The sequence below is a fragment of the Cygnus olor genome, chromosome 11 (genome assembly GCF_009769625.2).
Source record: "Cygnus olor isolate bCygOlo1 chromosome 11, bCygOlo1.pri.v2, whole genome shotgun sequence".
Lineage (NCBI taxonomy): Eukaryota > Metazoa > Chordata > Aves > Anseriformes > Anatidae > Cygnus > Cygnus olor.
Window position 1 is genome coordinate 9,234,807 of NC_049179.1, and position 21,409 is coordinate 9,256,215.

The following is a 21,409-nucleotide window of genomic DNA, read 5'->3' on the forward strand; positions in this document are numbered from 1 at the left end:
TGCGCACGCCGGTGCTGCGTCTCGGGCAGGACTCACCTTGGGGAGCCGTGATGATCCTGGGGTTCACCTTGGAGCGCCCCGCCGCCCGCACCCCCAGCCGGCAGGCACACAGGGCCACGAGGAGGGCGACCAGGGACCTGCTGCCCATTTTTAGCGATTCGTCGAGCTGAGATCGTGAGCTTGTGAAGCTGACAGCCGCATCGGTTGCCTTATACAATAGAGTGGGTAGTGAAGAGAAGAACCAATGAGTGGCAGCGGAGGCGGGGTCTATAGGACTGAGCAAGCCCTTTCAATTTCTTTTTTTAAGTGGCTCTCTGCTGGTGCTGGATCCTCAGCCCCTGGTACCTTCAGGCTTTGCTGGAGTTTTTGGTCCTCCTTTCTTTCAGCCCCACTTCTGGGAGGGAAAGGTGGGAGTCTGATGGCTCCGATCGCCCTCTTGAAAAAGCTGCAGCTGGCCCACAGCCTGCAGTAAACTCAGAAAGCGAAGAGGCTCATAACAGGAACATTAACAGCAGGAACGTTGAAGTTGATATAAACGAAGTAAGAATGAAAATACGTGTATGAGAAAGCACAAGAAGCAACAGCAGACCCCGAGGGTGCAAACACTGCTAACAAAGGGTGCTGCTCCCGTACTTAGGGGACGCGTGGAGCCCGGACAGCCGCGCTCTGACATCGCAGCAGGAACAGCTCACGGACAGAGCGCCCTGCTCGACCCGCGGGAGGATGCAGCAAGGCTGCAGCGGATCTCACGCATCAGCCTTTTTGCTGCTAGCACTATGAGAAGATAATAACAAAGGATCAGTCCTAACAACACGCGAGATGACCCTAAGATTTGTCATCACGAGTCTGGTATTCTTCCTGACACAAATACCAGAGACACGACGACAGTGTCCCTTGGTGTCAGCGATCCTTGCTAAACCAGTCAAACTCACATCCCGGAGCTTACGCGTGTATGGGTGAGAGCGTGGGAGTGACTGAGAGGATGAAATCCTCTTACGAGCCGTGGTGAGTACATATTCCCTTCCCTAAGACCCTGCCCTGACTTCTGCTCCACTCCCCTTCTCTGAAGGGAGGAGATGCCAAGCACACCTTGTGGGACGAGCCTGCCGCAGGGCTGAGGCGCGGCCTTTGGGAAGTCACTCTGCCCTGCCAGACCTCCTCTCGCCATCAGGAGGCCAGCAAGGGCTGACAGCCTTTGTGGAGCGCTGCGAGGTTTGTTAATGAGAAGAGCAGGGAATTACGCACAAGGAAAGCAAGGTCGGACGTGACCAGAATAGGAGAGCCCCGTGGGGAACTCGCAGGGCTGAGAGATGCAGCTGTGCTCTTCAAAGTCCGTATTGAAGCTAGACCCAGGGCCGCTCTGCACCTGACGGAGATGAACAGTGGCAGTGCGAGGGGGCATTTTGAAGGAAGCAAAAAAAATTAATGAGCCAGCTGCTTGTGAATTTTTAAGGACCCACAGGAATTTCCCTCCAAGCCTAAGCATGGGGTTTCAGCTCTTTCTTTAACCAAATATCTGCTTGGGTAATTACAGCGTGATAACACACAGCTCATCTCTGGTTTTTCACTTTTGGACATGGTGATTCCCAGCCTTGAACCATTCTGCACTGCTGCTCGCATCGAAGCAACTGCCCACTCTGCCCCACCAGAAGCGGGTATTTCTTCACCCACCCCGGTGCCCCCAGAGGTGCTAACCCCCCTTCGCACTTGCCTTCTTGCAGTAAAGGTCAGAGAAGGCTTGCTGAAAAATGTGTAATCCATTAAGGCTCTTTCGCACAGTCAGGAGTGAAACAGAAACATCAGGGCACCATTCATAAACCAACAGCCGAAGCTGTACAACCCATGCTGGCTCCTTAATAAACTCAGAGAGTTGGCATGTTGTACCTACCCCAAATTTAGGCTACCCTATTAAAGTTGCATACATTATCTGCTTTGTCTTTCACGGCCCGACACAGTTGGTGGGCCGAGAGACTGGCGTTCAACTCCCACTCTCAACAAAGTCACCACGTGGTGACACAGAGGGGTTCTGATCAGAGATGAACTGGGCGAGTTTCTGCCTTATTAGAGCTGTAAATCCTTTGCTTTGCCCTTTGCCTTGCCTCTGACTAACAAAGCTTGGTACCCTGCATGGCTAGCTTATAGGGGTTTTTTCCCCCCACCTACAGCTAAAGACAATGCTCCTGTGTATAAAATCCAGCTTCCAACTCCCCCACGAGTTTGGAAACGTTCACTCCATCTCCTGTGCCACCGGCTGAGCCATCCCATGAGCACGACCGCGCTGTGGTCCTGGATTCAGGCTGATGCTGCAGCACCCACGCCGAGCAGGAAACTCGGCAGACAGCTTGCTGCACGCTCCTGTTACGTGGGATCACTGTGCTGGATCTTAACTATCAGGGCTTCACGCCTGGAGATAGGGGAAGGCTGACAAATCCCCAGGAAAAAGGTCTTGGGGTAGGCCAGGCCAGTTCCAACGCACAGCAGACAGCCCCAGCAGTCAGCACAGTCGGGTGCTTGTCCTCAGCCCCTGGGTTGCAGGAGATCACACATGGTTAAACACAAAGCTGCCGAGCCATCTCTGTGGGTCAGCTCGCCAGCAAAGGAGCCCGCAGCAAAGGAAAGAAAAACGTGGTGGAACACGTAAGCACACACAAGCATCCCACCCAAAACGCTGATTACATCTCTCTTTAAATCAACAGGCCTCATTAAAACCGAGCGTTCACCCCAATGATTTATTGCTCCCCCCAGGAGCTACAGCTCTCTTTAGGATCCCTCCTCCTCCTCCCTGCAAGCACCCTCGGTGCAGCAGCACGATTGTGATCAGCTGGGGTGAGCCTGACTCACACGCACAAACACCCAGTTGCTGCACAGGACGTTACAGCATACAGATGAGATCTGGAGGCTGAAGGGAGCAGCCTCACGCTGTGCCATGCATTGAGAAGATAACCCACCAATAAGTCACCCCAGGGCAGAGCTGCCCTGCAGAGAGGTACGAAGCAGCACGGAGCAACGCTGCATGCTTGAGGCTGGATGGAGGAGCAGCCAAGCTCGTAGACCTGCTTATCCCCATGAAAACCAGGTGAGATCTTCTCTCTGCTGTGCCTTCTCTTCCAGAAAGCTAACAGGCGTATCTCGATCTCTGGCTGTCATCAGCTGTGACAGCTTCAGAAAAGAACAGAGGAGCATCTTTCCGAACGTGGCACAAAGGGCTGAGGACATTAACCGGGACGGTCACTGCTTACGCATGTGTTTCCACGCTCCCTCCCTGGAAGAGATTGGGACTGCTAATCTGCACGTGTTGGCACAGAGACCCTGCTGCAGGATGGGCTGATGCCCCATGAGGCCGGGACACAAGTGTAAATGACCATTACAGAGCCTTGGAAGACCAGAGCTGCTACGTTTTACCCCTTGTATTTCACCTTTGGGAGCAAGTAGACTTAGAAGCAGTGAATTTGAGAGGAAAAAAAGTGAAATTCCACTGTTTCTTTTGGCACTGACCTACAGGACTTGCACTTCTTGCATAAATCGAGATGGAAAAGCAGTAAAGTGGATCATTTATCAATAAGCTGCCACATTCTGATTTCAAAACATACAAACCACTCTCCAACTCACGTTCCTTGCAGACAGCCGCAGTGGTCACCAGTGGGGCAACCTCAACCACCGCCTTCCAAAGCTGCAGCCCTCACCTCGGCCTCTCCAGCACACTGTTTTGATGCAAGCTCACCTCCATCTCTTGAAGCTGGACTGAACCAGGTGGTATACCCCCAGCTCTCCGTTCTGCCATGATGCTGAATGACAGCCCAGTAATCTGCTGCCCTAGGAAGGGTCGCCAAAGGGGTGAGAAGAACCCACGTGCCACCCTCGGGGCTTTAAAATCAGCCAGAGGAGGAGCCATGTGCCCTTGGGCAGCTTTTCTCTAATAGATTTACTCCTTGACTTGCCAAGGGAAGCCTGCGGCGCAGCGGTCTCATGCTTATCTCCTCAGACAGCGCCACAAACCTAGCCGGCTTGTCCCTTCTTCGGTGCTTTCCCTTCTGCAGCACGGGTCCCCTTGCTGAAGAAATCCCAGTGGCTCATCCCAGGCCAGTGCTTCACGACACTATTCACTGACCCAGCAGCATGCAGAGGTCCTGCCTCAGGAACGGGCACAAGTTAACTCAGCTCTACATGACCCCAAAGCACACCTCAGCCTTGTCACTAAAAGGCAGCCATTTGTCTGGCAGATGTGTCCCAACGCGATGCCCATCGCTTTAACAAGCAGTGCTGTTGACGAGCAGCTCAGTGAGCTGCTGACGAAGCAGGAAAGCAAGCAAAACAGCAAGATACACATCTCCTGCTCAGATTGCCAAGATTGTGCATGCCCCTCAGAAGTGGTTTTAGACAGTTAATAGAACTCCGAATAGTTCAGCTGGAAGGGACTTTCAGAGAGCAGCGGGTCCAACTGCCTGAACATGTCAGGCTAACCAAAAGTTAAAGCAGATTCGTGAGGGCATTGCCCAAGGCTGACAACACCCCAGCCCTTTTACCAGTTCTGTTGCCCTCCTCTGGATGCTTCCAAGGACCACCTTGGAAAGACGGTCCTTTTAAAAAGGATGCTTCCACCCTTTTTATCGTGGAGCCCAGAACTGCACGCAATATTCAAGGTGAGGCTGCACCAACGCCGAATACAGTGGGAGAATCGCCTCTTTTGACGCAGTGCACGGTCCTTCCCATTTGGAAGGGAATTAAAACAAAAAGAACAAACAAGTTGGTTTGGTGAGATTGATCTGCTGCAATTCCACCACGAGAGCTGCATATTGATGTATTAACGTTGCACAGCGTGCCAGCTCTGTCTGCCTGCGAGGGCCCTGCAGGCCAGACCGTTTGGCTTACCTGGAACTCCTGGCATTTCTTTTTTTTGGACACTGTGCTCCTCTGCTTCCTGGAAGAGCCTGGATTTCAGGGCAGCATTGCGTCGTGCTCTCCTGCAGGAATGGCTGTGTTTCAGCACTTGGCAAGCAGACTCCTTAGCAATTCCAGTTCCCACTTCTGCTTTGAAAGGGTCTGTCCTAAGGGTCTGGCACCCACCGCCCCATACACGAGCTTAGCAGAACCCTTTATCAGCCCTATTAGACCCCCAGAGTCCTCTTAGTTATCCACAAGTTAAGGTTCCCGCTCCACAATCTGTTCTCCCAGCCCCTGCCATAATATGGGTTGGGGTTTTAGTCTGTTTTTCTCTGGGGAATCAATGCAAATCACCTGGCCCCCAAGAAGTCACTTCAAACTACTGCTGGGGAAAAAACACCAAAAGAGTCTCTTACAAGCTGGCCAGACACACAGGATGTGGAGGCTGCTCAGGAAAGAAAACTAATTTAAGGATATTAAGTGGACCTGGTGTTCAAGTACTTTTAAGCACTTATTTCTGTCTTGCCAGGAACTGAGAGATGTCTGAGATGTTCTACCTCCCCCGATCCTCCTTCCTATCTTGGCCTCTGCTCGAGGACCCTGGGCCAAACGCTGCAGAAGGTAGTCAGCAGTTCAGCACTGTCTTTGGCTCTAAACTCAGAGCCTGTCTGGTCGCACAAAGGCTCAGCACCACAGATGCTCTGGTTTCTCTCTCCAGATCCACCATCTCTTCCAGCAGGAGAGTGGGAACAGCTCAGGATCTCACTGTGAGCTCGACCTTTTTGACTTGTTTTCCCTGTGACCTGTCGAAGGTTGTCAAAGGGAAGAGCTCCCCTGCCTTCCTGCTTCCCATCTGCCCTGCCTTGCGTAGGATGCGTGCCCATCACCTGCTTCCTGGCTGTTACAACTCCACAATGTTCCCACACAGCTCATTTGGGAAAGCAACTGGAGGAAGCCCTAAGTGACCAAGTCACAGCCTTTGGGAAGGAAGGAAGAGAAGAGTAAGAAAATGAGGTGGAGGAAGAATAAACAGACATCTGATTGCCCAGCCCGACACCAGCTGGCAGGATCCACGGGATGATCAAATTATGCATAACGAAGATCCTTTGGGAAGCATTTTTGAAACATTTAATCAGAGGGAGCTGCGCCCCAATAAGGAATCCTCCGGGGACAGGACGGCCAGCCTCCTCCTCTTCCCTGGAACTGGGCTGTAGGCAAACAACCCAATTAACACAGAAGCAAACGGTTTGAAGTCTGCTCTGCAGGATGTCAAGGTAGCACGCTGAGCGTTGTTGAGGGATTACAGAGCTCTGCTGTCATTAGCAACAGTATCTCCTTTACAGATTTAGTGGCAATTTTCTTCTCAAGTGCCCAGCTCCCCTTAACACCTGTTGCCACTTCAGTGCCCAAAACAATTCCAGGCTGTTTCCAGGCACCCAAAAATCCAACCTCAGAGCTTTACCACTGCCACAGCACCACCACCCCTTGAGTCTGACATGCAAGCAGTTACCTGTGCTGCTCCTCATTTCCTCCTTCCACTTGCTGAGTGCCCTCTTGGGTCAGATCTTCACACAACCTGCGGCTAAACTGCAGGACTCCTTGCTGCAGGGTGACGTGGGAGCTGCCAGCTTCTGCGTTCAAAGAGAAAAGAACAGTTCAGCGGGGCCTGTTAGTTATTTACACCCCCATTTCTGGCTCTAAAAGCCTCTGAGCCTGGGACCAGCGAATGCTGGAAAATCTACTAGAGGTGGGCCTTTCTTTGCTCAATCTACACTCAAGTGGGTGGTTTTTTTTTGCAACTTGTGTTATTGGCATTGCAGGAAGTCAGGGAATTCTGGCTCTGCTCCTGCACAACCCATTTGATGCTTTTATCACCCCTGGAGAGGAATTCCATCGCTCTCCAGCTTCTCCCTCAAACTCAATGCCTGAGCTAATGCGCCCTGCAGAACCGAGCGGATCATGCTTTTGAATCAGGAGGATGTTTGTTTCAGTGAAAGGGATAAAGATGTCTCAAAATTACTTCAGGACAACCGTTCTGCTTGCTGACAGCCTGGAACACCCAGAAGTCAGCCACAGACCGTGTGGACAGAAACACTCCCCCCAGTCCCTGGGCTCCCCCTAACAGGGATTCTTTTTTATATTATTATCACTACTACTAAGGTTTTTGTTTGTTTTTTAAGTTTCCAGGTTCAGTTCAAACAGACGAGCCAGGAAGCTTCAATTTCAAAGCCAGTAGCTCGGTCAGCACCTTGGCCTCAAAGGATGGCTCAGGGAATGTTTATCTTCTTCCCTTTGAACTTCACTTGTTGTTTACCGTAATCTAATTACGAGCGACCTCCCAAAGCAGAACTAGAACTGCACACATGACATGAGAGGGCTATTTGTGAACCTTTCGATCTATAAATTAGGATATTTATAATTACAGAAGTAAATATTAGGAAATACATTTCATGGTGTGACGTTTTCAGTATACTTCTGCTTACACCGAGCTAAAATAGAACCAGTGGCCTTTGAAACTCAAATGTTTTACTGTGCTGTTTCCCAGTAAGCATCACGGGGACTTCAGCTGCACCAAGTACAGTTCCCTAAAAAGATGCTTGGATGATTACAGCCACAGAGGTCCCCTCCTACCATTCCTAAAGAAGGACGTTGTCTTGTGCTAGGAAAGGGGCCGAGTCCCACCTACTCACAGGACACATGCTGCTGGGCCAGCTGGGCCATATCGCCCGTCCTGACTCTTACCTGACTCCTGACCAGCACTCCGATCATCTCTTTCCCGGAAAGCCTGCCTGAGGAAGAACGAGACCAAGATTTCGTTACTGCCAAGGAAGTCCCATAGCTCGTGGCAGTCATCAATTCCTGCCGCCCCTCTTCCCTCTGCCTTGGCCTCCTCGGTGAGACTGTTGAGCTCACCAAGCAGCACAAAGCTAACAAGAAGAGAAACCAAAAACAACTCTGTATTTCCCGATTCTTCAGCATTCCCCACAAGAACAAAGCTGAAACCAGCCAGGAAACCACCAAGCCCTTTGCAAATAAAGCAAGCCCATAGGCAAGGGCTTTGACAGAAGTTTCCTGCTGCCGTTCACGACGTGAATGTTTCCTGCCTGGCTGCCCAAGATTATTCCCTCCCTAGCAAAGCCTGCACGAGATGCTGCATCCTGGGCAAAGCAGCGCTGGAGAATGTCACCTTCAGCGATGGTCTCAGTTGACGCGTCAGAGTGTAGCAGGGGGGCCAAGGTGTGCACCCCACACTGCATCCGGATATGGGGAGCAGAGGACGGCGCTCCCCAGCTCAGCAGACACCCATGGCGAGCGGGGATATTCTGGCAGTCAGTCCTCCACCTCCCAGCACAGCATTTAAATAAGGCTCAGCACCACTAAGTCAGGAGACTGGGGCAAGCGGTGAACCCAAACCTAAGACCACCGCGTTTCCCAAGGACACGAGAGCTCTGGGAGCAGTTTGGGCAAGATCTGACCCCACATTTTTTTGTGGGCCAAGCTGGGCAAGGCGGTGATGCTGTTTTAAGGTGCTTGGCTGCCTTCCCTAGGCACGGGTTTGGTTATCGGGCTCCTTTACCAGCATATCCCTGTACGAGTCCTGCAAGCAGGGGACACTCAGAGCCTGTTTGGCTGGGGGAGCACAGAAGAAACATTCATTCCAAAATATCACAGAGGCATATGGGAGGGTGAGGGGAAATCTTTCTCAACCTAGTCACATGAAGCCAGAAACCAAGGCTGAGGAGCTCGAAATGAGGAGCTCGGAATTTTGGAGGTTTAAGATCTGATCCAACAAACCACCCAAGCATGCTCGCACCTAAGAGACTGCGCAAACATTTAATACCTTAAATGTCAGTCTGCTCCTGGTAGAGATCTTGCTGGTTATTTTCAGTTCACACAGGGGAAGGCTCCAGCGTCATTGTGAAAGCACAGGAAGATGAAGGTGGGCAGTCACAGGCTGCGGTACAGCAGAAGCCGTCATGGATGTGAAGCCTGGGAGATTCTGCTTCGTCAGCTTTACTTTCTTGCTGCAGAATCACCCTCCCACAACACCGCTTTGTTCCTCACGGAGAGGGTCAGCCCAGGACTGTCTTTGGCAAAAAGAAACAAGGCGGACGGGCAAAAAGCCATCAAGGTGGCCAAAGCAGAAGAGAAGGGCTCATCTGGTGAAGAGTCTACGTCCCAGCCAACCTGCCAGCCCCTGCAGGTGTCCGTGACACGCCAGCATTGATGGCCAGACACTGGAACAAACAACAAGATTACCGAAACACAGGAGTACGACCAGCTGCTGCCATCACTGCTGAAAACACCCGCTGCTGCCGCTTCCCTTGTCAGTTCCACTGCGAGGTGAAGAGGGAACCGAACCAAAAATTTCTCTTTGATGTCAGAAGCAGAAAGTCCCTAATGAAAGCACTTACGTCGGGGAACTGCGGCCCGACCTCCACCCCTCCCGGAGGGTCAGCCAAATGCTTTCAGCAAACACCTTCCATCTGCTCCCGCGGCACAGCCGCTGAGACGCTCAGGCCACAGGCGCTGGCTGACGGCCGGGGTGCGGGGAGAGGAGGCGGCAGGCAGGACACGGACAAGCTGAGCCCCAACGGGACCAGCTGCACCGCTAAGCCGAGCGCTGAGGCTGTGATGAGAGCTGGGGCAGGAGCAGGGACACCAAGGGAGGACCGCAGGGAGCAGGCAGGTGGGAGGCAGCTCGTTGCGACTTGCTCGCAAAGGGCACAATCTGTTGAGCTCCAGCAAGTTGGTGCCTCGCTAAAGCTGCTTTCTCAGCAAGATATCAGCATCTCCCGGTGCTTCCAGTTCCACCTCATACCCCGCGTAGGGCTCCAGCGGCTGGAGGAGCCGGGACAGGCTCAGACAGACCTCACGCTGCATCCAAACCAGCTGCCTCCTGCAGCCTCCCCCCGGGCCGAGGCTGAGCTTCCCCTGCACGCAGCACCGCTTTCATCTCGGGGCTGGGAGGCGGGAGGCGCTCGGCAATCGGAGCAGGCGGGGAGGCAGCGCTCACCTGGCTGCCGGGGAGTCGGCGATGAGGCACTCGCAGCTCCCGCTCGCCTCTTCCAAGAGCCTCCCGCATCAAAGTTTCCCTTCCTCCCCCTCCATCGGCAGCCCTGCAGGGCCCAGGCAGAGCCTCTCTTCCCCTCCCTGCCTCTCTAAATTTGCCTGGCTGCTGAACATTTCTATTCTAGGCAGGGACAGGCGAGATGAGGGAAGCGAAGCACACGCATCAGTCGGGTTGCGAACGACATCAGTGCCAAGTTCTCTGCTATATAGCCGTTTCAGGCAGAGAACGCGTCTGATGTGGTACTCCAAGCCAAGTAACATGATTTGCAAAAGAAATAGAAAGAAATCCTCTTTATGCAAAACCTCCAGGCGATTCTCAGCTACCTGGGAACACAGGGGAAAGCAGGAACAGCCCATATAATGGAAAAAAGCTACTTTATACAAAACATCGGTCAAAGAGATCAAATCATAACAGCAAGGGAAGATAAAGGAAAAACGTGGGGACACCAACAGCCCCGAGCTGTTCCCAGTCTGAGCTGGGAACTAACAGGGCACAGCCTAGCAAACAAGCCAGCCCTGGTCCCAAAGCAAGTCCTGCACGGGTCTGGGGGGTTCAGGACACCCAGCTCCAGCACCGCCGCGACATCTGCGATACAGCTAATCCCCGGCTAGCCTCGGGAGGATTCGGGGCTGACAGCAGGGCTCATCTCACGGCGGGAAAGGGAGGGAGGATGCTGGGCATATGCCACCCATTCCAGCAAAGCAAAGCGTGAAGGCACCAGGGATGGGAACCAATTAATCTGTTCTCATACACGTGGAGTCACGGCCGTCATCTGGAGCGGGTTCCCGAAGCAGGTGGTGAGAGCCGCGTCCAGGAAGGGTGTATCGAGTCAGGAAAGCCGTCCGGTCCGGCCTTACGATAGCCATCAGATCTTATCTCCCGCATATTGAAAAACAAAGCCAGTCCCTCCCTCCTGGGAGGCTTAATCCCCTAGCCAGGATTAAATCTCAGTCGATAAGCTGTCCTGGAGAGAATGATCCAGCATTGCCGGGTGATAGCCGACACTATCAGCAACCAATAACAGCGCTCGGAAATTAGAGGGGCGCACAGGTGGCCGGAAGGTAACGGATCGTTTTCTGCTGTCAGCCTCCCCAGCATCACATGGCAGCATTTGGGGCAGACCAGCTCCCATTTTCATGCCTTATTAACCTTGATGGTACAGCCAGGGCCAAGCCAGGTCTGCCTCTGGCTCCAGCTTCTCCGTTCCCATTAGCTAATTACGGGCAAGATCGTTTGATTGCCTTTGCAGTGCAGGTCCTGGGCACCTCGAACAGGGCACCAAGGATTAGAAGCCACTTTGGAAAACACCGGCTGCAGCCCAGCAGAGTAACCCGGGGTGTCAGAAACAAGGCGTCTCTCCCAGGCAGCACCGCGCACTCTTCAGCACCTGCCTCCACCCTCTGCCTCCGTGCTTGTCACGTTCTTGCTGTCACCTGGCGGTGGCCGTGAACTCCTGCACCACACCAACGTGCAGGACTGTACCAGCCATGACCGGAGAGCTGACAACAGCTGGGTTTGTGCCGAAAAGGAGACGCGATGCTCCTTTGTGGCACCTTCTCTCAGAGCATCTGTAGCACAATTAGTTTTTAGAGGCCTAACTCACAGGAGGAAGGCTGGCAGGTAAGCTTCACGCCCAGCGCAACGTTCTCCTAATAACGAAGGGCCAGAGGTAGCATTCTGCTCTGTGGGAGGAGTGCCCCCTGCTGACACAGCCGTCCTACAACAGGCAGATCCACTCTCCAGCGCCCGCGAGGCAACAAGCACACGGCGCCTGGCAGGTGTGGAACACACCCCGGGGTGGATCACAACCCAAACACGAGGCAGGTGAATACAGTCCCTTTAATGCAGTCAGGCACAGGGGAACCACAACGACAGAACAAGACAAGACCGAGGCGCGCCAGGCGGGCAGGAATCAAACAGCAGGCAGGGGGATGTGTTGCCAGAACTAAGACCGCAGGACCGTAGGTGCCACGTGTCCCCAGCACACGAGAGCCGCCTCCGCGCGCTGAGCAGGGCTCTGAGGTCTCACCTCTGGTGGGCAGAACGGGGAGAAGGGGGAGACTGGAGAGAGGTTACCAGCGGAGCTGGAGGAACCGGCCTCGGTGCTCTCAGCCAGGGTCGCACAGCCCACCTGCGAGGACGGGAGCCGCCGCCCCAACAGCTCCGAGCCCCGGCGCAGAGCAGAGCTGTGGGGCCGCGTCCCAGAGCGAGGAGCGTCACGGGGCCGCACACCGGCCCAGCCTCTCCTGCCCAAAGCTAGGGAGCCCCGCCGGCAAAGATGAGCTCCAGGGCAGCCTGGATGTCCCCTCCGGTGGCCTGCAGGGCCCGGAGGCTTAGCTCATCGTCGTGTATGCCCATGTCTCGCAGCTGCTGCAGCTGGGGTTGCCACTGGCTCTACGGACAGGAAACAAAAGAAGCTAAGCGTAGGTGCGAGAGCCCACGCGGTAACACGACAGCCTTCACCACAGCCCCCTCTGCTACGCTGGATTCTCCCACCTCTCTGACTCACAAGTGCAATGCTAAACGTGCAAACAGGTCTTGAAGGTCCTAAATTTTGGTGAGCACACCCCAAATCCCCCAGCCCATCCCTCCCGTTCCACCCAGCCCTTTAACATCGATCTGCTGCGCCTCCTCCAAGCTCTTCTCCCCCTCGAGCTCGCTGTCCTGCCACAGAACGCAGCTGGAAGAACCACCTCCACCCCGCAGCACCCAACGCCATGCGGAGCTTTCACGGGTCCCCAGAAGAGGGGGCTGAGACACCGACCTGCAGGCTGGGCTGCCCCGAGGCCTGCAGGGCGTGCTGCAAGGCCTGGCTGAAGAGGTCGTTGGTGATGGGTGTCCCCGACTGGACGCTGGATGACATCGGGGAGGTCCCAGAGGAGTGACCCTAGGAGGAGATGAGTTGTGCATGGGTCAGGGGAGCGCTCCCCCAGACCGAGAGGGCTCCCAGACCTGAGCAGGGCTCGCTCTCAGACGAGAGCCAGCTCTGTGGTGCAGGACACCCCCAGCTGCTGTACCTGGGTGCCAGGGGTAGGCGTGTGGGAGCTGCTCTCCGGGGTGCTGGCCAGCGCCAGCGCGGTCGCCAGCTCGCTCTGGGTGATGGGCCGGGGCCCTGCAGCCCCGGAGTAGCCGAGGGAAGCCGGGCGGGAACCAGAAGTGCTGCTGGACGGCGTCGATCTCGTGCTCTGTGTGGAGAGAAAAGCGCCTCCGGCGTCAGTGTCTGTGTCCCACTAAGGCCTAGCTCGCGTGCTTATTCCCAGGGATCTCTTCTCCACCGTATTCGAAATTCAAACATGGAACTTCTTAAAGGAAACACACAGACGTGTGGCACAGACGTGGCAATCAGACGTGGTTTTTTCCAAACCCAACTATAAAGCTGCTGAAGCTGGCTGTAAGCCTTTTAATATTTCATCCATCAGCTTAAAAACAAAAGACATTGATCTTCACAATGCCCCCGTGAGGCAGAGGAACTCATGCTGTTCTTGAGACAAGAGAGAAAACCTTTAAAGTCTTTAAGAGCTACGTGTCAAATCCATAAAGCAAGCCCCAAACAGCTGCCCCACCTGACCTGGCCTGCGAGTTACCTGGTGAAAGTCATCTTCGTCATCAGAGAGACCTTCAAACAGAAAGCCACCTGCAACAGGAAGAAGAACCACCAGATGCAGAGAACTAGGTGCTGGCAGGAACCGGGCACCGCATGAGAACCCCACAGAGGCCTTGGCCACACAGCCAGGCTCAGCCCCAGCTACGGCTCTGGGTAAGCCCCTAACTTGTGCAAAACAGAGCCCGCAGCACTCTGCTACCCACAGTGATTACACGTGTGTGGCCAGGAGAGGCCCTGAGGTCGCACCGGACGAGATGCGCCCCTGTCCACACAACCTATCAAACCACAACGCGCGCCGCTCCTCGCTCGAGAGCCCAAACTTCTTTTGCCTCCAGCCCGGGGAAGGCTGTGTGTCAGCCCAGCAGGGATTTATCTGCAGACGAAGCCCGCGGAGGCGCGTGGCCGCAGGCTGAACGCACCCGGCATGTCGCGGTAGGAGCCAGAGGACATGCCCCGGGAGGACGTCTCCGGGGCCGGGAGCGGGGTGCTGCCCGCCACCGAGTGCAGCACCAGCACGATGGCGTTCACCAGGGCAGGGTGAGCTGGGATCAGCCTGCAGGGAGGGTGGGAAAATAAATCACGTACACGAGGAAGCTAAGAAAGCAGCAGCTTGAAACTAGCAAAGAAATTAAAGCAGGAGCGGCAGAGCCATCCCCGCTGGCTGAGCCAACGCCACCTCAGATGCCGACTTGGGCTGCCCAGCAGCAAAACGCTCCCCGGCCCGCTCCCCACAGCCGGAGAAGCCTTCTCGGTCCCACTGCGCCCCTCCCACTGCACACAGCCGCTCTCCTGGGAGCGGCTCTGCCGGGAGCAACCAGACCTGGATTCGAACTCAGGGTCTGGAGGTGAGCACGACCCAGCTCGCACTAAATACCCCGCAGTTCAAATCAACAGCGGAGGAAGGCGCACATCGAAGCGTCAGCTCCCTCTTTTCTGCTGCTGAGGGTGAAGGGCCCTGTCCTGAATCTCTGCCCTGGTGCTCCTGTGCCGGCAGGCAGGAGCAGAACCGCCCTCTCCCACCCCGAGGGAAGCAGCCTAAACAACAAAGGCACGGCCCAGTCGCTGCGCCAGCTTACGTGTCCAGCATGTTGGGGTCTGCAAACACTGAGAAGAGATCCTTGTCCTGCAGCACTCCTGGGAGGGACCAGGAAGCGTGACCAGTACGAGACAGGATACAAAATCCGCAGGAGACGGTCAAATCATGGGAAGAAAACAAACGAATTGTTTTCAGGAAGCGAGTCACAAAAAGACACCCTCTGACACGCTCCGTTATTGTTCTCTGAAACCTTCTGTGCCTTCCTAGAGAGAGGCTGAATCACAGCCACACCCCCGGGACGGGGCTTCCCCAGCAGACCCACAGGCTGTGCTCCAGCAGACAGCGATACGTTACGGCAGGATCGACCCTGGCACCCAGCTCACCCAGCTGGCTGTGAGAAGTTGCGACCCCATCCCATACGTCAGGGATTAAACACTCCTTAAGAGCTTATTTTAGCGTTTAATTTAAAGCATTTGTTTTATACCGAAGCCATCTTTATCTGGCTCTCCTCAGACCCTCTGGATGACATCTGGACTCACCCAAAGCAACTGGGTCGCTGCTGAGGCCAGGAGTAGCTACGATGATCTGATCCAGCGACTCCTTGTTCCCCAGCATTTTGAAGACCTGCCAGAGCAATCAGAAGGGATCAGCAGCGGCACACGGCAAGGCTCCACTCAGGGCCTTTCTTCAGCGAGGAAGACAGACAGAAGGCACCCAGACAAACTGTGCAGCCTCACTCACTGCATCTCTGTAGGCAGGGCTGCTGTGCAGGGCAGTGTGAAGGACCCGGAACTCCCGAACCGCTGCCACCTTATCCACGGGCTCTGAGAGAGGAAAGATAGCACTCGCAGCTTCCAGGCACACAAAAACATATAAATGTACCTTCCTACATGCACGGGAGGAAGCGTATTACGGTAACGGCCCTAAACTAACACTATTTATTCTACAGTTAGGCACACGCGAGCCTTGTTTTCCCTCGACCTAGAGTAACGAGACATTTCGTTCCTCATTCTCTGGCAACACCCTAAATCTGGCCACAGCCACGTAAGGAAGGGGTGCTCGCCCGTGACATGATTCATCCCCTAACTCTACCCCATTTGCTGCTGTGGGAGGTGGAGCGCACGAACAGGTCAGTTCCGCCCCCAAACCCTGCACCAGCCTCCCAGAAGCAAATCCCCAAGAGGAGCCGAGCTGTTCCTCACACACCACCTCCTCCTCACCCGGTTTCTGATCGGGCTCGGGCCAGGACTTGCGCAGCACGTGAACAGTGGAGCCCGACTGGATGCCGTAAAAATCGAGCGTCTGGTCATCCCTCAGCTTACGGCCGCAGTAGATCAGATCTAGAGGGAGAGAAAAACACGGGAAGACAAACGCCTACAACACGCTCGGAAAGGGCTCAGGGCCCTTAAGAACCGAGAACTGGGTGGGGACATCGCCCTGCCCGCTGAGCTGCTTCAGCACGGCACGAAAAACGAGAGGAACTCAGAGCTGATATTCGCAGGTGTGTCTCCGCCGCCTCCTTCAGAAGAGCCGAGCTCTCCCCTGCGGACGCACCGGTACCGGCAAGCTCCGCCAAAAGGCTCCTTAAGGAGCGCGCCGACCCCGCAGGAGCGCTGCGAGCCCCGCAAAGGCCGAACGCACCGGCACCACCACGGGGCGCTCAGGCAGCCGCCGCGCAGCAGAGGCTCCGGAAAGCCCTCGGAGCACCACGCCGCCCGCCCGGTCACGCCAAACCCCAGCGGCCCGGCTCCTCCGGCCCCGGGCCTGCCCATCGCCGGGGCACGGCGGAGGCAGCAGCTCAGCGCCGGCCCCCGGCACCTACCGATGAGCTCGGGGTCGGGGACGGACTCCTGCAGCCTGCCGGTGATGAGCTGCTTGAGGCAGGAGACGCTGCGGCCGCCCAGCGGGCACTCGCCGAGCTCCGTCTCGGGCAGGCGCAGGATGGACTTGGGGGCCAGCGGCTGGTCCGCCAGCTTCACGGCGATGTGCCACTCGGGCAGCGCCATGGGGCGGGCCCGGCGCCGCGGGGGGGGACGGGGGGACGGCAACAGCGGGGCGAGACCGCCAACCGGCGCCGGAACCGCTCCGGATCCGCTCCGGAGCTCCCCGGGGGCCTGGGGGGGGGGGGGGGGGCGCGGCCGGGCGCTGCGGGCCCCGGAGCTCCCCTCACACACCGCCGCCGCTTCTCTTCCGGCAACACCGCGCCGGAAGCGGAAACGCCCCTACCGCCCCGCCGCGGGGGGCCCCGGGAAGCGTAGTCCGCTGAGGGAGGCTGCGCTGATTGGTCGGCCTGGAGGGGAGGCGGAAGGGAGAGCCAACGGGAGGCCGGCTGGGGGCGTGACGGCGGGGCGGGGCGGGGCCGTCGGGCTCCTCTCGGCCGCCCGCGGAGCGAGGGGGGGGGGCGGAGGGAGGGGGCCCGCGCGGAGCGGGGGCTGGCAGCGGGGCCGGGGGCTCGGCGGGAGGCCAAGGGGCTGCTCCTCTGAGCCCCCAAGCCGCGCCAGCCGCCCTCCTGACCGGAAGGGCCGCCCCTCTACAGGAGGCCAAGGCACCGTGAGAGTCCCGAAAGGCCGCACGAGCGCATCCCCGTCAGCTTCTCCTTCCTAAGGGGTCTTTAACGCTTCGTGCCGCAGACGGTGCCGCGGTTTGCACAGCGCCGCTCCAAGTTCTGCTTTCGGAGGTCCGGACTCCAAGGCAGACACCCGGAGTTCAGTCTGAGCGCAGAGCCTGGCCTTACACGGCGCCTGAAGCGAGGAGACCCAGACCCACCCTAAAGCAGGCAAGAAATACCACTGCGTAGCTTTAAGACTAAGAAGTTTATTTGTCTTCCTACAAATAAGTCAGTTGTGACGAACCTAAAGGTGACGAGCCTACTTTAGTGTCATCCTGTGAGTGATACACAGGAAACGTGAACAACCCTCCCTCTGCCTTCGGAGCCTCAGTGCAGCTACGAGGAGGAGCCACCAGCCCCAGAACCTCAGCCTGAGGGGCTGCTGCTGTTTCTCTGCTAGAAACAAAACAAAACCTCTAGTCACAAACTGGCCAAACCGTGGCAGGGCGGTTAAAACGCGTACTGCTCGTTACTACTCGGTACCTCACCGGATTAGGACAGGAACAGTCAAACAACAGCGGTCCGAAGCGAAGGGAGAGCCCCCCGAAGACCCGCAACGCCTCCTCCCGCAGGGGCTGGGGGCGCCCCGGGCGGCTGCCAGCAGCCCCTCTAGAAGCACTTGCGGTGGACGATGGAGGGGCCGGACTCGTCGTACTCCTGCTTGCTGATCCACATCTGCTGGAAGGTGGACAGGGAGGCCAGGATGGAGCCGCCGATCCAGACGGAGTACTTGCGCTCCGGCGGGGCGATGATCTTGATCTTCATGGTGCTGGGCGCCAGGGCCGTGATCTCCTTCTGCATCCTGTCGGCGATGCCGGGGTACATGGTGGTGCCGCCCGACAGCACGGTGTTGGCGTACAGGTCCTTGCGGATGTCCACGTCGCACTTCATGATGGAGTTGAAGGTGGTCTCGTGGATGCCGCAGGACTCCATGCCCAGGAAGGAGGGCTGGAAGATGGCCTCGGGGCAGCGGAACCGCTCGTTGCCGATGGTGATCACCTGCCCGTCGGGCAGCTCGTAGCTCTTCTCCAGCGAGGAGGACGAGGCGGCCGTGGCCATCTCCTGCTCGAAGTCCAGGGCGACGTAGCACAGCTTCTCCTTGATGTCCCGCACGATCTCCCTCTCGGCCGTGGTGGTGAAGCTGTAGCCACGCTCCGTCAGGATCTTCATCAGGTAGTCCGTGAGGTCGCGGCCGGCCAGGTCGAGGCGCAGGATGGCGTGGGGCAGCGCGTAGCCCTCGTAGATGGGCACCGTGTGGGTGACGCCGTCCCCGGAGTCCATCACGATGCCGGTGGTACGGCCGGAGGCGTACAGCGACAGCACGGCCTGGATGGCCACGTACATGGCCGGGGTGTTGAAGGTCTCAAACATGATCTGCGTCATCTTCTCCCGGTTGGCCTTGGGGTTGAGGGGCGCCTCGGTGAGCAGCACGGGGTGCTCCTCCGGGGCCACGCGCAGCTCGTTGTAGAAGGTGTGGTGCCAGATCTTCTCCATGTCGTCCCAGTTGGTGACGATGCCGTGCTCGATGGGGTACTTCAGGGTGAGGATGCCCCTCTTGCTCTGCGCCTCGTCCCCCACGTAGCTGTCCTTCTGCCCCATGCCCACCATCACGCCCTGGTGCCGGGGGCGCCCCACAATGGAGGGGAACACAGCCCGGGGAGCGTCGTCCCCCGCAAAGCCCGCCTTGCACATGCCCGAGCCGTTGTCCACCACGAGGGCAGCGATCTCCTCGTCTGCCATGCTGACCGGGCCTGGGGGACAAGGGGGGGGGTCACAGAGCGCCTCGTGGGGGGACAGTGGGGGCCCTGCGCTCGTGTGCTGAGGGACCAGAGGGGGTCAGGGCACTAGAAAGGGCCAGGAGATGACAGGGCGCATTGAGGAGACTCAAAGACGTGTCCTGGGGGTGCCAAAAAGGCATCAGGGTGACCTAACCCTGACCTAACCGCCCACAGCACGCACACCCTGAGGAGTCAGGCCACCCACAACCTCTACACCCCCCCGCCCCCCCCCCCCCCCCCCCAAAAAACTCCCCAGGGACACCCTCTTCTTCCCCCCCTCCCCCCCCAAAAGCCCCATGGGATGTTCCCCCTTTCCTTTCCCCTCCCAAAAAAGGGCCCCAGGGACCCCCCCCCCCCCCTTTTCCCTCAAAAAAAAAAAATCAAGGAAAATTTCTCTCCCCGTCCCCACTCCAAATCCCCTGATGGACACCCCCCCAGAAAACCCCTCAGGGAACCCCCCTCCTCTCCCTCCCCCCCCGAACCCCCTCAGTAAGCACCCCCCCATCCCCCCCTCCCCCCCCCCCCCAAAAAGCCCCCTCAGGACGCCCCTCCTCCCCCTCCCCAAAGGCCCGAGGAACGTCCTCCTCTCCCCGTACCCTCCAAAAACCCCTGGCGGACAAACCCTCCCCCAAGGAAAGCCCCTCAGGGCTGCCCCCCTCACCTCCCCCCAAAACCCCTCCGGGATTCCTTTCTCTTCCCCACCCCCCGCACGCCCCTCAGGGCCGCCCCCCCCCCCCCCCCCCCCCCCTTTCCCCCCAAACCCCTCGGGGCCGCGCCCGCCCCCTCCTCCCTTTCTCCCCCGGCGCTCCCCCCTCTCCCAGCCCCCCGCACCCCCCTGGCGCGGCCCCGCAGGATCCCACGGGCGCCCTCGGACCGCAGAACAAAGGCCGGCACCGCCGCGCCCACCGCCCCGCCTGCGCCGCCGCCGCCTCGCCCGCGACTGCCCAGCCCCGCCCCGCGCCCCACCTTTTATACCCCCGGAACCGGAAGCCGCTCCTTCCCCGCCGTTCCATTGGCCGCCCCGCCTTTCCCTCGCCACCCCTCCCGCCCCTTCCGGGCGCCGCCGTTGCCGGGGCCGCACCCGGAAGCGAGGCGGGAGCTTCCGGTGCCGGGCACCGCCCCCTCCCCGCGGCCCGTTTCCGGTTGGGCTGAGGCGGGGCGGGCCCGGGGCCGGGGGGCGGCGGCGGGCGGGGCCCAGGCGGCGGCGGCGGCGGCGGCGGCGGCGGCGGCGGCGCGCGGCGGGCTCGGAGCCGGCACGGCCGGGGCGAGGCGCAGGTAACGGCGGCGTGGCCGCGCGGGGAGCCCGGGGAAACGGCGGGGGGAGGCTGGGGGCCGGGGGGAGGCAGCACCGGGGGGGGAGGCACCGGGAACCGGGCGGGGAGGGGCTGGGGACCGGGGCAGGGGGCGAGCGGGGGCTGGGAGGAGGCCCGGAGCCGGGGGGGCCGCGGCTCCGGGAGGGTCGGGGCAGCCCCCGGGGGGTTGAGGCAGCCCCGGGGGAGGGTTTGAGCCCCCCCGCGCGTCGGTTGTGGCCGAAGCCCCCCCCCCGTGGTCTCGGAGCTCGGCCGGGGCAGCCGGTCCCTGCCCCCGGGAGCCCGGCGCCGCCCGGCCGGGTGTTGGGGTTGCTCGAAGGCCCAGCTTTGTTCACCGCAGGAACGCTTCGCTAGGGCCGGTTGGGTTAAAGCGCTTAAAATCCGCCCAGAATGGGCCGTGAGGAACCGGGGCGGTCACCGGGGCGGTCGCCGGGATCGTGCCAGGCCCTGGAGCGGGCGTTGAAGCCCGCAGCGGGCTCGCTGCCCCGCCGGCCCCCTTGCCGTCGCCCGCCCGCCCGCCCTCCCTCCCTCCCGCTGTCGCGACATGTCGCGAGGCCGGCGCCCCCGACCACGACGCCTCTCCCGCTGCTGCTCGGCGCCCAGAGCTCGGCTCCTCGGGGGGCCCTCGAGCGTCGTGCCGGGGTTTCCCCAAAACCCCGCATGGCCCCGCGCGGAGCTCGCCGGGAGCTGCCCCCGGCGTCGGGCCACTTATTTTCCCATTCCCTCCTTTATGGTTCCCGTTCCCACCTTTATTTTCTCGTTCCCACCTTTATGGTTCCCGTTCCCACCTTTATGGTTCCCGTTCCCACCTTTATTTTCCCGTTCCCACCTTTATTTTCCCATTCCCACCTTTATGGTTCCCGTTCCCACCTTTATCCCAGCGCACGCGAGCCTCCGAGAGCTCTCGGATTCCCTCGAGGGCCCCTGGAAGCCGGCCTCCCCCGGGCTGTTTGCTTTAGGACGGGCTGCGGCGGTTCCCAAACGGGGCCCTGGGAGCTCAGCCCGCTGCGGGGCCGCCGGGCTCCGCTGGGCCCGACACACGGCCCCGCTGGTAAACAGCGGGGTGGGAGGCGGCCGGGAGGTGCCTCGGCTTGCCGGAGGTTCGCCCGCCCTTTGTT

The 21,409-nt window shown here is 58.6% G+C and overlaps 4 protein-coding genes across 9 annotated transcripts in view; 1 reads left to right on the forward strand and 3 right to left on the reverse strand.

Annotated features, from left to right (window-relative positions):
• Positions 1–10,058, reverse strand: part of SEMA7A (semaphorin 7A (John Milton Hagen blood group)) — a 32,639-nt gene extending 22,581 nt beyond the window's left edge. Inside the window, exons 1-3 of one of the 4 annotated variants that reach the window (XM_040570566.1) lie at positions 8,723–10,058; positions 7,624–7,670; positions 4,870–6,512 (exon numbers count right to left, since the gene is read on the reverse strand). In XM_040570566.1, the coding sequence (XP_040426500.1) occupies positions 4,870–4,885 (16 nt within the window). In that variant the 5' untranslated portion in view covers positions 4,886–6,512; positions 7,624–7,670; positions 8,723–10,058. Of the gene's footprint in view, positions 1–36; positions 1,099–4,869; positions 6,513–7,623; positions 7,951–8,722 lie in introns of those variants that run through there. The other 3 variants (XM_040570567.1, XM_040570565.1, XM_040570564.1) reach the window with 3 other exon arrangements.
• A 1,717-nt stretch (positions 10,059–11,775) lies between these two features.
• UBL7 (ubiquitin like 7) lies at positions 11,776–16,793 on the reverse strand. Its single transcript, XM_040570600.1, has 10 exons — positions 16,418–16,793; positions 15,816–15,935; positions 15,337–15,419; positions 15,135–15,219; positions 14,636–14,693; positions 13,979–14,112; positions 13,540–13,589; positions 12,973–13,140; positions 12,720–12,842; positions 11,776–12,349 (listed from the first exon to the last, which is right to left on the reverse strand). Exons 1-10 carry the CDS (start codon positions 16,599–16,601, stop codon positions 12,212–12,214), a joined length of 1,143 nt encoding a protein of 380 aa, XP_040426534.1. The 5' UTR covers positions 16,602–16,793; the 3' UTR covers positions 11,776–12,211.
• Positions 16,794–17,393: 600 nt separating this feature from the next.
• On the reverse strand, positions 17,394–21,310 carry LOC121076347 (actin, cytoplasmic type 5). Of its 3 annotated transcripts, none has more exons than XM_040570601.1 (2): positions 21,162–21,310; positions 17,394–18,954 (listed from the first exon to the last, which is right to left on the reverse strand). In XM_040570601.1, exon 2 carries the CDS (start codon positions 18,941–18,943, stop codon positions 17,813–17,815), a length of 1,131 nt encoding a protein of 376 aa, XP_040426535.1. In that variant the 5' UTR covers positions 18,944–18,954; positions 21,162–21,310; the 3' UTR covers positions 17,394–17,812. The 3 variants fall into 3 exon arrangements, with proteins under 3 accessions (XP_040426535.1, XP_040426537.1, XP_040426536.1); XM_040570603.1 differs by lacking the exon at positions 21,162–21,310 and adding an exon at positions 19,856–19,952; XM_040570602.1 differs by lacking the exon at positions 21,162–21,310 and adding an exon at positions 19,896–19,920.
• ARID3B (AT-rich interaction domain 3B) overlaps positions 20,217–21,409 on the forward strand; it is a 30,475-nt gene continuing 29,282 nt past the window's right edge. The window contains exon 1 of the mRNA XM_040570577.1: positions 20,217–20,256. The gene's annotated coding sequence lies outside the window, so the exon portion shown is untranslated. The remainder of the gene's footprint in view (positions 20,257–21,409) is intronic.